Raw genomic sequence first — 12,932 nt, 5'->3', positions numbered from 1 at the left:
CAAGTCACTTTAAGCCTGAGGCCTGCGCTCTCCCACGTGATGCCTCTTTTCCTTTACATGCCTGCTTACGTGATCTTAGACTAGCACACGGGGAGGAAACGTACACTGTCAGGGTAGAGAGCCCTTTCTTCCACCACCTTCCCAGGCGGAGGGTTTCTAGCGTTGTCTCCCCGGAAGCCCCAGTTCCTCTGGAGACTCTTTCTCATGTCCTTTGTCGTGTCACCCGTTCTCACTCCGTTCCGTTAGTCGCCTGGACTAGAGCTCCTCTGCTACTACAGAATCCCGCTAGCCGGAAGGCGACAGGGACTACAATTCCCAGGGGGCATCACGGCCCCGTCCTCGGCAGCGCGCAGTGGTGGTCGGGGGCTGAGGTCCCACGGTGTTTTCGCCGCGTGCGGCCCTGAGCAAGCGCACTACAGGTTCCGTGGCACCACGCGCGCGAGCTTGCCGGGTCGGGAGGGGCGGGGCGGGGTGGGGAGGGAGAGGCCGGGGCTGGCTGGAGAGTTGGCGGGCGGGCGGGCAGAGGAAGGGGGTGGGAGCGGAGGCGATGGAGGGGAGGAGTGGGGGAATGGGGGAGGGAAGGGGAAGGGAGGCGGGAGGCGGGGCCGAGCCGGAGCTAGAGTCTGAGCCGGCGGTTGCAGTGGGGGCGGTGATGTCGGTGCAGGTCGTGTCAGCAGCTGCTGCCGCGAAGGTGCCTGAGGTGGAGCTGAAGGACCTGAGCCCCTCCGAGGCGGAGCCGCAGCTGGGACTGAGCACAGCGGCCGTGAGCGCCATGGCCCCCCCAGCGGGTGGTGGGGACCCTGAAGCTCCAGCTCCGGCCGCGGAGCGGCCCCCAGCCCCCGGTCCGGGATCGGGCCCCGCAGCGGCTCTCAGCCCGGCCGCTGGGAAAGTGCCTCAGGCGTCGGCCATGAAGCGGAGCGACCCTCACCACCAGCATCAGAGGCACCGGGACGGCGGCGAAGCCCTGGTCAGCCCCGACGGCACCGTCACCGAGGCGCCGCGCACAGTCAAGAAGGTATTGGGGCCGGGCTGCCTCTTTCGGAGAGGGAGGGTGGTGGGGAACCGCAGATCCTCTCGGCGCGGCGGCACCACTCTCCACGCCCTCCCTTCTGATGCTGGAAGTAGAGACATCTCTTTTCCCCTTAAACCGGCTCTCTTAGAGATGCCCCGACCCGGGCCCCAGTGCTGGGGGGCGAAGACTCCAGGTGGTACGGCCGTACTTCGCTGGGAATAACATGGAGGTAGCGCCCTCCCTTACTACTTGGAATAGGCTGGGAGAGGAGAGGCACCTCGTATTACACCTTTCTGTACTCCTAACCTACTCCCGTGTGTATTTTCCAGACTGTCGGGGAGAAGACCCCGATGGTGTAGAAAAGCCTTACTGCTTCTGAGAGTTCACCCAGTAATAAGGGTTGAAAGAGCTTTGCCGTTTGGACATCTTTTCTGTAAGGAGTAGTTACCTCGCGTTGAGATCCTCAGTTGTCTGGTTTCTGTACAGCAGATGACTCTCTGCCTTTCTGTGGCCAGGCGCTTCCATCTAGCAGTACTGATGCCGTGCCCTTCATTCCACATACTGCAAGATCCTTAGGTTTTCTCTGAAAGTAGAAGGGTAATAGGGTAATGGAGAGATTCACTTCACTCTTCTCTTCAGAGGTTTGTCCTCTCAGCTCAGTAGTTGGTCACCAGGATTGTTAGACTGTGTATGAAGAGAATGATTGTTTTTATTGGTTCTTTTATTATAGTCCGTAAGTATTAGGAAGAAATGCTTCTACTTTTGGGAAAGGCGATCACTGTCAGATTTTGTCTCAGCTGCCAGCTTCTTTCAGATAGTTATGAAGAGGCAGTAGTCTCAGAACACCAAGGAGTAGATGTGCCTGAATGTTTGATATTCTCAGTATTACCCTTGCAATGACTATCTGTAGTGTCTGTCCTCTCAGAAGGCAAATCAGTACAGAGAAAAATGGCAGATATTGCAAAAACAGGTTGTGGATTATCGCTGTAATTTCTGAGGTATTATGCGAACATAGTGATATACTGGGTTTTTCGTTTTGTGAATGATTTATCAGAACAGCAAGAAAGTGATGTGAAATCTGCATTGGTTTCACTGTGCAGGACTCAGCTGAGTTGAAACCTTGTAACGAGCCTAACTTTGATTGTAATAGCCTCATTGTTAAGGTGTAAATCAGAGAACTCTTGCATTCTAATTACTAAAATATAGTGATAATGTCAGAAGCAAGACTAAAGGAATTTGTTTAATGATGCTTTAGGAGAGTGTCTTTCTCATTTGCATTATGAAACTCCTCTGGGCAGAATTATTGGGGGAAAGAGAGGCAGCATGGACACCATGGCGTCCCTTGTGGCTCAGCTGGTAAAGAACCTGCCTGTAATGCGGGAGACCCGGGTACGATTCCTGGGTTGGGAAGATACCCTGGAGAAGGGATAGGCTTCCCACTCCAGTATTCTTGGGTTTCCCTGGTGGCTTAGCTGGTAAAGGATACACCTGCGATGCGGGAGACTTGGGTTCGATCCCTGGATTGGGAAGATCCCCCACAGAGGGAAACAGCTACCCACCCCAATATTCTGGCCTGGAGAATTCCATGGACTGTATAGTCCATGGGGTCTCAAAGAGTTGGACATGACTGAGTGACTTTCACACATTCAAACACCACATGAGCATCAAAGCTGGTAGTACCTAGATATGAGTCTGGAAATCTGAAACATTTGTAATTTGTTGAGTTGTTTTATAACTTTGGCCAAATTCTGTGATTAAGGGTCTTTTTGTGTAAAATGTACAGATTAAATCTCAAGCGTAATAGTGTTCAGCAAATTGCCTTTATTTATTTGACCTTGCCATGCAGCTTGTGGGATCTTTAGTTTACCAGGAATTGAATGCTGGGTCCTACCAGTGAAAGCTCAGAGTTCTAACCACTGGACTGCCAAGGAGTTCCCCAACAAATGGCCTCTAGAACATGGGATTTACAATGCAGCAGACCTGGGTTTGAATCCTAGTACCCCTACGAGCTAGCTTTTGGGTAATTTCTAAATTCTCTGAGTCTTAGTTGTCTCTTTTACAAAATGAGGTTACTGATATGATTGAAGGTTAGAAATATTTGTAGAGGACTTAGTGTTGAACTTGGCACATATAATAAGGGCTTAAGAAATTATAGCCATTGTTAAGAGTTGATTTTATTTTTTTCTTCCTCCAATCATGGCTTAAGTGCACCACCATGGCTTCCTTTAAAAGGTGTATACAATTCAATGGCTTCTATGTAAAGCAGTCAACAACACGACAGGCCAGCATATCAGCCTGTTTTTCCTAATTCTAGATGTATTTCTTGACCATTTTCCTTGTTGCTGAACCACCTTCTTCCTGTTTTTCCAGCATTAAAATGTGGGTCCCATGATTCTAGATTTACTCAGCAGCCTCAAGGCTATGAAAGACAGGGCTGAGCTTGCCTTACAATGTTAATTGCAACCGAAAAACAGCTTCTCCACTGGAAGTTAAACAGGCGAAGCTCTGGGCGAGGATGCAGCCCTGCGACACAACTGCAGGCATTTCTGAGCGGCTTTTAGGGGGTAGAACCTTCAACTTTCTTGACATTGAAGTAGCTCAACTAAAACAAGTGCGCGAGACTGACCTTTCTTAAAGTTGAAAGTCACCTCTCCAAGGGACTGCAGTGTGATTTTGATTTGTTGAACCTTTCTGGATTGTTTTTTTAGTTTATTTAAATAATCATTCTGACCTTCACTCCCTTCTGCTTTTATTTAATGTAGGGAGGGACTGGAGGTATTAAGGATTGAAATAGCTGCCTTTGACCATGTAATTGATGACTGTTGCTCTCCTTTTTAAACTGTCACATACAAGCTTATTTATCTTAAGCTTATTTCCCTCCACTGATGGTTTCCCTTACTCTACTTGTGTATCTGTCATTAGTTTTCTTAGTACCATTACTCTGTTCGGTCACATGAGGGAAATAAACTTTTTTATAAGAGTCAGAATTCCCAAGTGCAGCATTTAATAAGAGTGAACATATGGTGTGCAGCTTATTCAGTCCTGTCTTATCTTTGGCATCTACCTCCATCCTGTAACTTGTGGTGCTCTGGGGACAGATCTTGTCACCATGGCTATCATATATTTGTATATAATGTCTTTCTTTGTAAGTGAACTCAACAAACCAAAAATCTCTGTAAGAAGTGATCTGTGAAATAGGATGATACGGTCCACTGTGAATGCAATAGAAATATTTGAGAGGATTTCTTTCCCGTGTTCTTGAAAGTGGGCTAATAGGAATGTCATACCACAGTAGAGAAAGCAATGTGAGAGAGAATTTATTTCAGAAAAGGTAAAACTTTCTGATGATAAATCTGTGAGCTTAAGAACCACAACTAGTTTGTGCTTACATCAATATCAGTAATGACCATGTTCAAGCAGATTCTTTTTTTTTTTGGCAAGGGAATCTACCTTGTGCTGGCTTTGTTGCTGTCAGCAGAGAATGAGTTCAGCCATGCTAGCGCCTTCTTGTCCTGAATTCTTTAAGCTCTTTATTTGGTTAATTATGGATTACTAAAATGGAATCTTTTGGATATAGTCATGGGAATGCAAGAGCAGTTTTGTTCCTTTTGCCAGTTAGGAAAATACAGCCTTGCAGAATGTTCAGTAAGGCAGTTGGCAGATTGACCCTAATAACAGTTACCATTAATTGGCCCTTTCTTTTTTTTTTTTTCAATTGGCCCTTTCTATGCCAGGAATTGTTATCAGCATTTTTCTAATCCTGACAGCTACACAATGAGATATAAGTGGCATTATCTCCATTTCACAGATAAGGAAATGAGGTCCAGAGAAGGCAAAGTGCCTTGACCAAGGTTATACATCTAGAGGCGGGCAGAGGTAGGACTTGAAATCCCTGTTTTAAGCCTTTGTTTCCAAAGCCCATTTCTTTTTATTATGCCACACTGACTCTAACTTCTTAGTTGCTGGGTTCTGGCTTTCTCTCAGAAGTCTTTCAAAATACTCAGTGAACTCTAAGGTATGTCTCTCTGATTTAAGACTTTCAGTTCAGTTCAGTTCAGTTCAGTTGCTCAATCGTGTCTGACTGTTTGCGACCCCATGAATGGCAGCACGCCAGGCCTCCCTGTCCATCACCAGCTCCCAGAGTTTACCCAAACTCATGTCCATCGAGTTGGTGATGCCATCCAGCCACCTCATCCTCTGTCGTCCCCTTCTCCTCCTGCCCCCAATCCCTCCCAGCATCAGGGTCTTTTCCAATGAGTCAACTCTTCGCATGAGGTGGCCAAAGTATTGGAATTTCAGCTTTAGCATCAGTCCTTCCAATGAACACCCAGGACTGATCTCCTTTAGAATGGACTGGTTGGATCTCCTTGCAGTCCAAGAGACTCTCAACAGTCTTCTCCAACACCACAGTTCAAATGCATCAATTCTTCGGCGCTCAGCTTTCTTCACAGTCCAACTCTCACATCCATACATGACCACTGGAAAAACCATAGCCTTGACGAGACGGACCTTTGTTGGCAAATAATGTCTCTGCTTTAGAATATGCTATCTAGGTTGGTCATAACTTTCCTTCCAAGGAGTAAGCATATTTTAATTTCATGGCTGCAGTCACCATCTGCAGTGATTTTGGAGCCCCCAAAAATAAAATCTGACACTGTTTCCACTGTTTCCCCATCTATTTGCCATGAAGTGATGGGACCGGATGCCATGATCTTAGTTTTCTGAATGTTGAGCTTTGAGCCAACTTTTTCACTCTCCTCTTTCACTTTCATCAAGAGGCTTTTTAGTTCCTCTTCACTTTCTGCCATTAGATTAGTGTCATCTGCATATCTGAGGTTATTGATATTTTTCCCAGCAATCTTGATTCCAGCTTGTGCTTCTTCCAGCCCAGCATTTTTCATGATGTACTCTGCATATAAGTTAAATAAGCAGGGTGACAATATGCAGCCTTGACGTACTCCTTTTCCTATTTGTAACCAGTCTGTTGTTCCACGTCCAGTTCTAACTGTTGCTTCCTCCCCTGCATATAGCTTTCTCAAGAGGCTGGTCAGGTGGTCTGGTCCCATCTCTTTCAGAATTTTCCAGAGTTTATTGTGATCCACACAGTCAAAGGTTTTGGCATAGTCAATAAAGCAGAAATAGATGTTTTTCTGGAACTCTCTTGCTTTTTCCTTGATCCAGCGGATGTTGGCAATTTGATCTCTGGTTCCTCTGCCTTTTCTAAAACCAGCTTGAACATCTGGAAGTTCACAGTTCATGTATTGCTGAAACCTGGCTTAGATCATCCTAAGTAAAGAGTAAAACCAAAGTAAAGAGGATCTGAGTCAGGACTTTACGAAGAGTATGGTAAAAAATTGTACAAATGTAGAATCTCAAACAATTATAAAATTATGAGAGTGGGAGAAGAGGATCTTATATGTGTGTATAGAAAAGTGTTTCAAGATCAATGATGCATTTTCACGTTAGTAATTGACTGATAATTAGAGATGTATTCTTATTTTTAAAGTTATGAATAAATCAGAAGTGCTAGAGGACTATGCTCCTCTTCCCTGTCCAGCTAACGTTTTCCTTGTTCTTTAAGACTCATCTTCTTTATGAATTGATCTGTAATGAAACATTTTGAAAATTAAAAGGGGAAGCATACTGTTATGTATTCCTGCTGTGTCCCAGGCATTGTATTAGAGCTTTACACATAATATTTTATTTAAGCCTTTTAAGAACTGTCAGAAATAGGTTGTATTATCCTTGTTTTATTGAAGAAACTGAGGGTTGAAGAGATTTTGTGTCAAGGTTATACATTTAGTAACTGATATGAGCCAACAGAACTCTAATCTGTTTAACTCTCATGCCCAAACTCCATTGCTTTTCAGTTGAAGTATTTCTCTGTTTAAAGCTTAGACCGCACTTTTAAATCTTAGTTAATCTGTATATTTTTGTGAATTTTCTGTTATTTCACTAATGGACCTTTCTTTTTATTTACTGAGTTTGTTTAATGATCTATCATATATCTATGTCAACATTTATGAATTTTCTGACAAGGCAGCCTATATTTTGTATTAGTATAATTTCTGAAGTCTACTTTTCCTGGGAAAGGTTGAACATTAAGAGCTGTTACAGGAGGTTGTTCAGAACTGAAGTTGCAGTTGTGTATTTAATGTCTTGAGGGAGACGACTTAGGTCCTAGCGTCCAGTTAATAGAAGAAATGGAGAGTTCCTTGAAAAGGGAGAGTTAGTCTTTGTCATTTCCTTGAAAGTGTTCCCCTTCCCCACAGTAAAAGAAAAAAAGAAAGGGAGAGATTTGTTGGGATTTTCATTCAGATTTTGTTCTTTCTTGGTAGTCCTGGGTAGTCCTTGTTTAAATAATTCAGAGAGGGACAGCTGACGTGGATGGGAGAATAGTATATCTTGGCGTCTGCCCCGGTCCACCCCGCCGCCACTCTGTTCAGGAGCTGAGATTCCACTCCCCCAATAAGAGGTTTAGTTAGCTTCATCAGGTTTCTATAGGAGCTTTTTACAGTCTGAATGACCTATGGCCCCAGATTTGATGAGAGCTGAGCAGAGGAGAAGGCAGTGGACTTCTATAATAATTGTAAGTAAAACTACTTTGATTAAATTAAATCACTGAAGCCAAATGACGTGTATGATTTTCAGTCATACACTTCCGGAACTGTATTCTGCCGCAGTTGAGGTAGCCATTTTCCCTCTTGGATACTGCGTTAATAGCTGGTGATTTCCTATTCTTTCTTTTTTTCCCCCCAGGAGTCTTATCAATAGAAATGGGTTGGTTTAAAGCACCTGATTCTTCTTAGCTTAGAACTTAAATTAAGGAAGGGTATAAACTTAAAATAAGGAAGTGTATAGACGTCCTTGATTGGCTAGTTGAGTTTCTCTGAGTACAAATCAGGCTTTTCCTTAAAGCCATTCTGGATACTACAAAGCTTTCATTGAAAGTTAAGTACTCTGACACTTAAACTGGCTTCATCTTCCCTATAGATTTATCTCCTACTGTGCTCCAATGTGTATCCTTCTATTCATTCTAAAAGATTTGATTTGATATTGTTGACTACCTTTTCTTGGAAACTTTTATCAGCTTCAGTTATAACTCATTTACAGCTACCATTTACTGAATATTTACTCTCTTCCAGGTATCTCTCTATCTCATCTCATTTAATCCTCATAATGACCATCAGATGAATATTATTAGAAAATAATATTATTATTTTACAGATTAGAAAATGCAGGCTCAAAGAGAGTGATTAACTTGCCCAGGGCTTTGCCAGTCCTTGATGCCTTTGGGATTAGTGAGATGAAGCACTGCCCACAGCAGTAGTGGGAGGCTTTGCCACTCTGCCAGCCCCTTACTTTTCTGATTAAACTCCCAGTGAAACCTGCTTAAGTTACTCCACCTGGGCTGCTGAGATTACTCTGCAACCATCTGGACTCCAGGATCTAGCCTTCTCCAAGGGGAAGCCTCATTTCCTGTTTATTTTAGGCACTACCCGATGCCCACCTCAGTCACTATCTGGTGCCCACCTCAGTCACTACCTGATGCCCAGTCAGCCATTGTCTTCCTAATACTCATTCCCTTATCACTCCCTTAATCCTCTCAGTCAGCCCAGTCTTCCTAACCTTTCCACTATGTTCTGAACAACTTGCCCATCTATTATCAGCATATCTTCTTGTAGCATCAGCCTTTAGCAACAGGATCAAGTTACAGGGGCAAACGTGGCAACTGGCACCCTGAACTATAATTGTGCAGCCCAAGCTGCAGCAGCTCCTGCTTGGCCTAAAACAAACATGACGTGTTTCCTAAGCCCATTCTGTGGTGGTGTTTTTAGCTGTGTTGCCCTGGAGCAGGTTCTCTGCTCTTAAAGCTACCTCATGTCCTTCCTATACATTCTTTTTCTGTCCAGTTCAGCCAGAGTTGACTTCTGCTCTTTATGGAACTTTGAGAGGTACACTGGTTGAACCTAACCATCTGCCTTTTTAGCTGTCTGTATCTATGGAGCTGAGTGTTTGCTAGAGAAAATCAGAGAACCAGGCAGATCGATGTCACTATAAATTCATAATCATTAGCTTCATATGCTTGATCAGCATTGCCTAGTAACATCATACATTCTCTAGTAAGTTCACTTTAAGCCTCACTGCAAATAATTATTTAATATGGTATCTATTTACTTCTAATTTCAACTGTTTTAAAAACAGTGATATACCCTCTACTTGTTATAAAAACAGAAGCCATCAAAAGAGAATTCCTTCATCTTTGTACCTCCCAAATCTGCAAACCTGCCTGCATTTGGGGTTCATCTTTTTCTCCTCTCATGTTATGATAGCGGAAGACATGTCTTTCATTTTGTCAAAGAGCAGTCCCTCCACAAGAGCTCTAATCACATTCTTAGGTCTTCTTAAAGAACTTCTTTTGGTTATTTCCTCTTTCTACCAGAGCCTTTCCTACAGATTTCCTTGCTGTAATCTCACCCATTTTGAAAACCCTGTCCTTTGACCCCTGTATCTACTTTCTGTTACTGACCTATCTTTCTGTTCTGTTACCCAGCTGAGTTTCTTAAAGAAGTTTTCAATGTATCCTGTATACACTTTTTTCCTTTCCAAAGACTTTTTTAAAATTAATATTTTGGAGGGTGGGCTGTGCGTGTCTTCATTTCTGCTCACAGACTTTCTCTCGTTGCGACAAGCGGGCGCTGCTTCTTGTTGCAATGCATGTTCTCTTTGTTCTCAGTGCAGTGGCTTCTCTGGTTGTGGAGCACAGGTTCTAGAGCACCTGCTCGGTTGTTGCGGCTCACAGGCTTAGTTTCCCCGAGGCACGTGGAATCTTCCTGGACCAGGGATTGAATCCATGTCCCCAGATTCTTAACCACTGGACCCCCAGAGAAGCCCCTAAAGGCTTTTAAAAAAATATATCTATGTATTTGGCTGAGCCAGATCTTATTTGCAGTACATGGACTGTCAATCATCATTGAACTTGAGAGATCTTTAGTTGTGGCATATGGGACCTAGTTCCCTGATCAGGGGTGGAACTTGCACCCTCTGCATTGGAAGTGCAGAGTCTTAGCCACTGGACCACCAGGAAGTCCATTCACAGACTCTAACTCACTCCTACTTGAATACCCTGACTCACACAATGCCCTCTTGCTAAAGTTGCTAATGTCCATCAGGTTGAGAAGCATGGCCATCTGTTTATTTCATCCCTCATCATAACAGACTTCTTGGCAGCATTTGACAACAACTTCTTATTAAAACACTCTCTTCTGTTGTCTTCCATGACCCTCCTCTTTACAAGTTTTCCTTTTATTTATCCAGCTGCTCCTTCTCAGTCTTGATGGGCACTTTCTCCTTGGTCCCAGGCCCTCTGCTCTTTCCATTGTGTTTTTTCCCTGTCATCCATGGTATTCCTGTGCCTTTAAGTATCATCTATATACCAACAACTCCCCAAATTATTTCTTTAAGTCAGGATCCCTCTTCAGAATGCCAATCTTGTGTGTGTGTGTGTGTGTGTGTGTGTGTACAACTGCCTACTTGCAGTTGAGCCACAGAACTAATGTCAAAGATGGAACTTTATCTCCTGTCTGATCCTTATAATGTGTTCTTCCTGTTTTCTTCATATCAGTAAAATGATATTTACATTATTTTTCACCTTTTTAAAAAAAGTTTTTAATTACACAAGTAATGCTTGAATATATTCTTGTAAAATAATTCAGTCTAATGAAGCAGACTGCTTCCTTGGCTGTCAAACAGTCTTTTCCCCTCCCCAGAGACTTTTGCTGTCAATTTATCAGATTTTCATTCATATTGTACATAGAGAAATTGGTAGTTTTATAATAAGTTGTACATAGATAAAAGCACATTATGTATATATGTTGTGTTACAGGTTGCTTTTCCACTTAACAGGATGTCTTGGAGCTTTTTATATATCAGTACATGTATATGAATCTCATACTTTTTGACTGCTGAATTGATTTCCAAGGTCTATAGCTTTGTTGTTTAGTAAACTTTTTTGTTGATGCACATTTACTATAATTTTTATATGCTGTAGTAACTATCTGTATGCATTCTCTCTGTGTAAATCTGTTAGTGTTTCTCTAGGATAGACGCCTTAAAGTAGAATTTTGGAGTTAAAAGATATCCACATTTTAAAGTTAATCCATAATATTATGTTGCCTTCCAAATCATAGTACCATTTTACACATCAATTATATAGAAACCCTTTTACTATACCTTTACGAATACTGGATATTTTTACATCTTCTATGAGAAAAGTTAAAGTACTTAGTTGTGTCCAACTCTTTGTGACTCATGGACTACAGAGTCCTTGGAATTCTCCAGGCCAGAATATGAGAGTGGGTAGCCTTTCCTTTCTCCAGGGGATCTTCCAAACCCAGGGATCGAATCCAGGTCTCCCTCATTGCAGGCGGATTCTTTACCAGCTGAGCCACTAGGGAAGCCCAAGAATACTGGAATGGGTAGTCTATCCCTTCTCCAGGGGATCTTCCAACTGGGGTCTCCTGCATTACAGGTGAATTCTTACCAACTGAGCTATCAGGGAAGCCCAACAGGAAGTTTCTATGACAAAAGTCTTTTACTATTGTTTTTATTAGTATTTTTCTGCTTACAGTGAGGCTGAAAATATTTTCATGAATATATTAGTAATTTATATTTTTTTCTTATAATTGTCTATTCATATTCATTTGTTAACAGATATTTATTGAGGACTTCTGTGTGCCAAGTACTGGGGATTCAGCAAAATAGATAAAGATTTCCGTGCTGTGAACTTGTCTTTTTCATGTTGTCATATAGGAATCTTTACATTTTCTGAATATATTTTTTCTGGCCTCACAGCGTGTAGGATCTTAGTTCTCCCCACTAGGGATCTAACCCGCACCTGCTGCAGTGGAAGCATGGACTCTTAACCAAGTCCTAAGGGCTGGGTGGCCAGGGAAGTCTCTGGATATTAATTCTTTATATATATGTTGCAAATGTTTTTTCCTACTCTGTTTCTTGTTGACTTGTAACTTTGTTTATATTAAATATTTTCATGTAGTCAGATTGGTGAGTTTTTTTTTTCAGACTTTAAACTTTTAATTTTGTATTGGAGTATAGCTGATTAACCGGAGAAGGCAATGGCACCCCACTCCAATACTCTTGCCTGGAGAATCCCAGGGACCGGGAGCCTGGTGGGCTGCCGTCCATGGGGTCGCACAGAGTCGGACACGAGTGGAGGGACTTAGCAGCAGCAGCAGCAGAGCTGATTAACAATGTCATGGCGATTTCAGGTGACAGTGAAGGGGTCCGGCCATGTGTATATACATGCATCCACTCTCTGCCAGTCCCCCAAGCCCCATTTTTTCGTCTATGGTTTACATATTTGTGTCTTAGAATGGCCTTTCCTACCCCAGATTTATTAACAAGTTATTTTATGTTTTCTAAAGCTGTTTTCATGGTTGTGTTTATTATTATCTTTTGGTCTTCAGTCCATCTAGAATTTATTTTTGTTTGTAATGTAAGGTAGGGCCTATTTGGAGTGTAAAAGGTGAAAGTGAAAGTTATATCGCTCAGTCCTGTCTGACTCTTTGCGACCCCATGGACTGTAGCCTACCAGGATCCTCTGTCCATGGGATTTTCCAGGCAAGAGTACTGGAGTGGGTTGCCATTTCCTTCTGCAGGGGATCCTCGCGACCCAGGAATTGAACCTGGGTTTCCCTCATTGTAGGCAGATGCTTTACCGTCTGAGTGTAAGATCGCTGTATTTGTCCCCAAATAAAATTCAATATTTTACTTACTCGGGTTTGTTCTCTCTCCTCCCCGCCCCCCCATTTAACTTGTCCTTCCTAACAGTTTTTTTTTCTTAACATTTAGTAGGAAGTGTAGAAGTAACTTTGTAAGTGAAAACTCTTTTTAACTCAAG

General features: G+C 42.9%; 1 protein-coding gene across 3 annotated transcripts in view; it reads left to right on the top strand.

The window, feature by feature from the left end:
• Nucleotides 1-299: 299 nt before the first annotated feature.
• The window catches only part of AHCYL2 (adenosylhomocysteinase like 2), a 190,559-nt gene continuing 177,926 nt past the window's right edge, over nucleotides 300-12,932 (top strand). The window contains exons 1-2 of one of the 3 annotated variants that reach the window (XM_070369251.1): nucleotides 300-419; nucleotides 665-1,015. In XM_070369251.1, coding sequence (XP_070225352.1) covers nucleotides 773-1,015 — 243 coding nt within the window. In that variant the 5' untranslated portion in view covers nucleotides 300-419; nucleotides 665-772. Of the gene's footprint in view, nucleotides 420-602; nucleotides 1,016-12,932 lie in introns of those variants that run through there. The other 2 variants (XM_005905267.2, XM_070369250.1) reach the window with 2 other exon arrangements.

Source organism: Bos mutus, chromosome 4 (assembly GCF_027580195.1).
Source record: "Bos mutus isolate GX-2022 chromosome 4, NWIPB_WYAK_1.1, whole genome shotgun sequence".
NCBI lineage: Eukaryota > Metazoa > Chordata > Mammalia > Artiodactyla > Bovidae > Bos > Bos mutus.
This window is presented reverse-complemented; position numbering and strand designations above follow the sequence as displayed.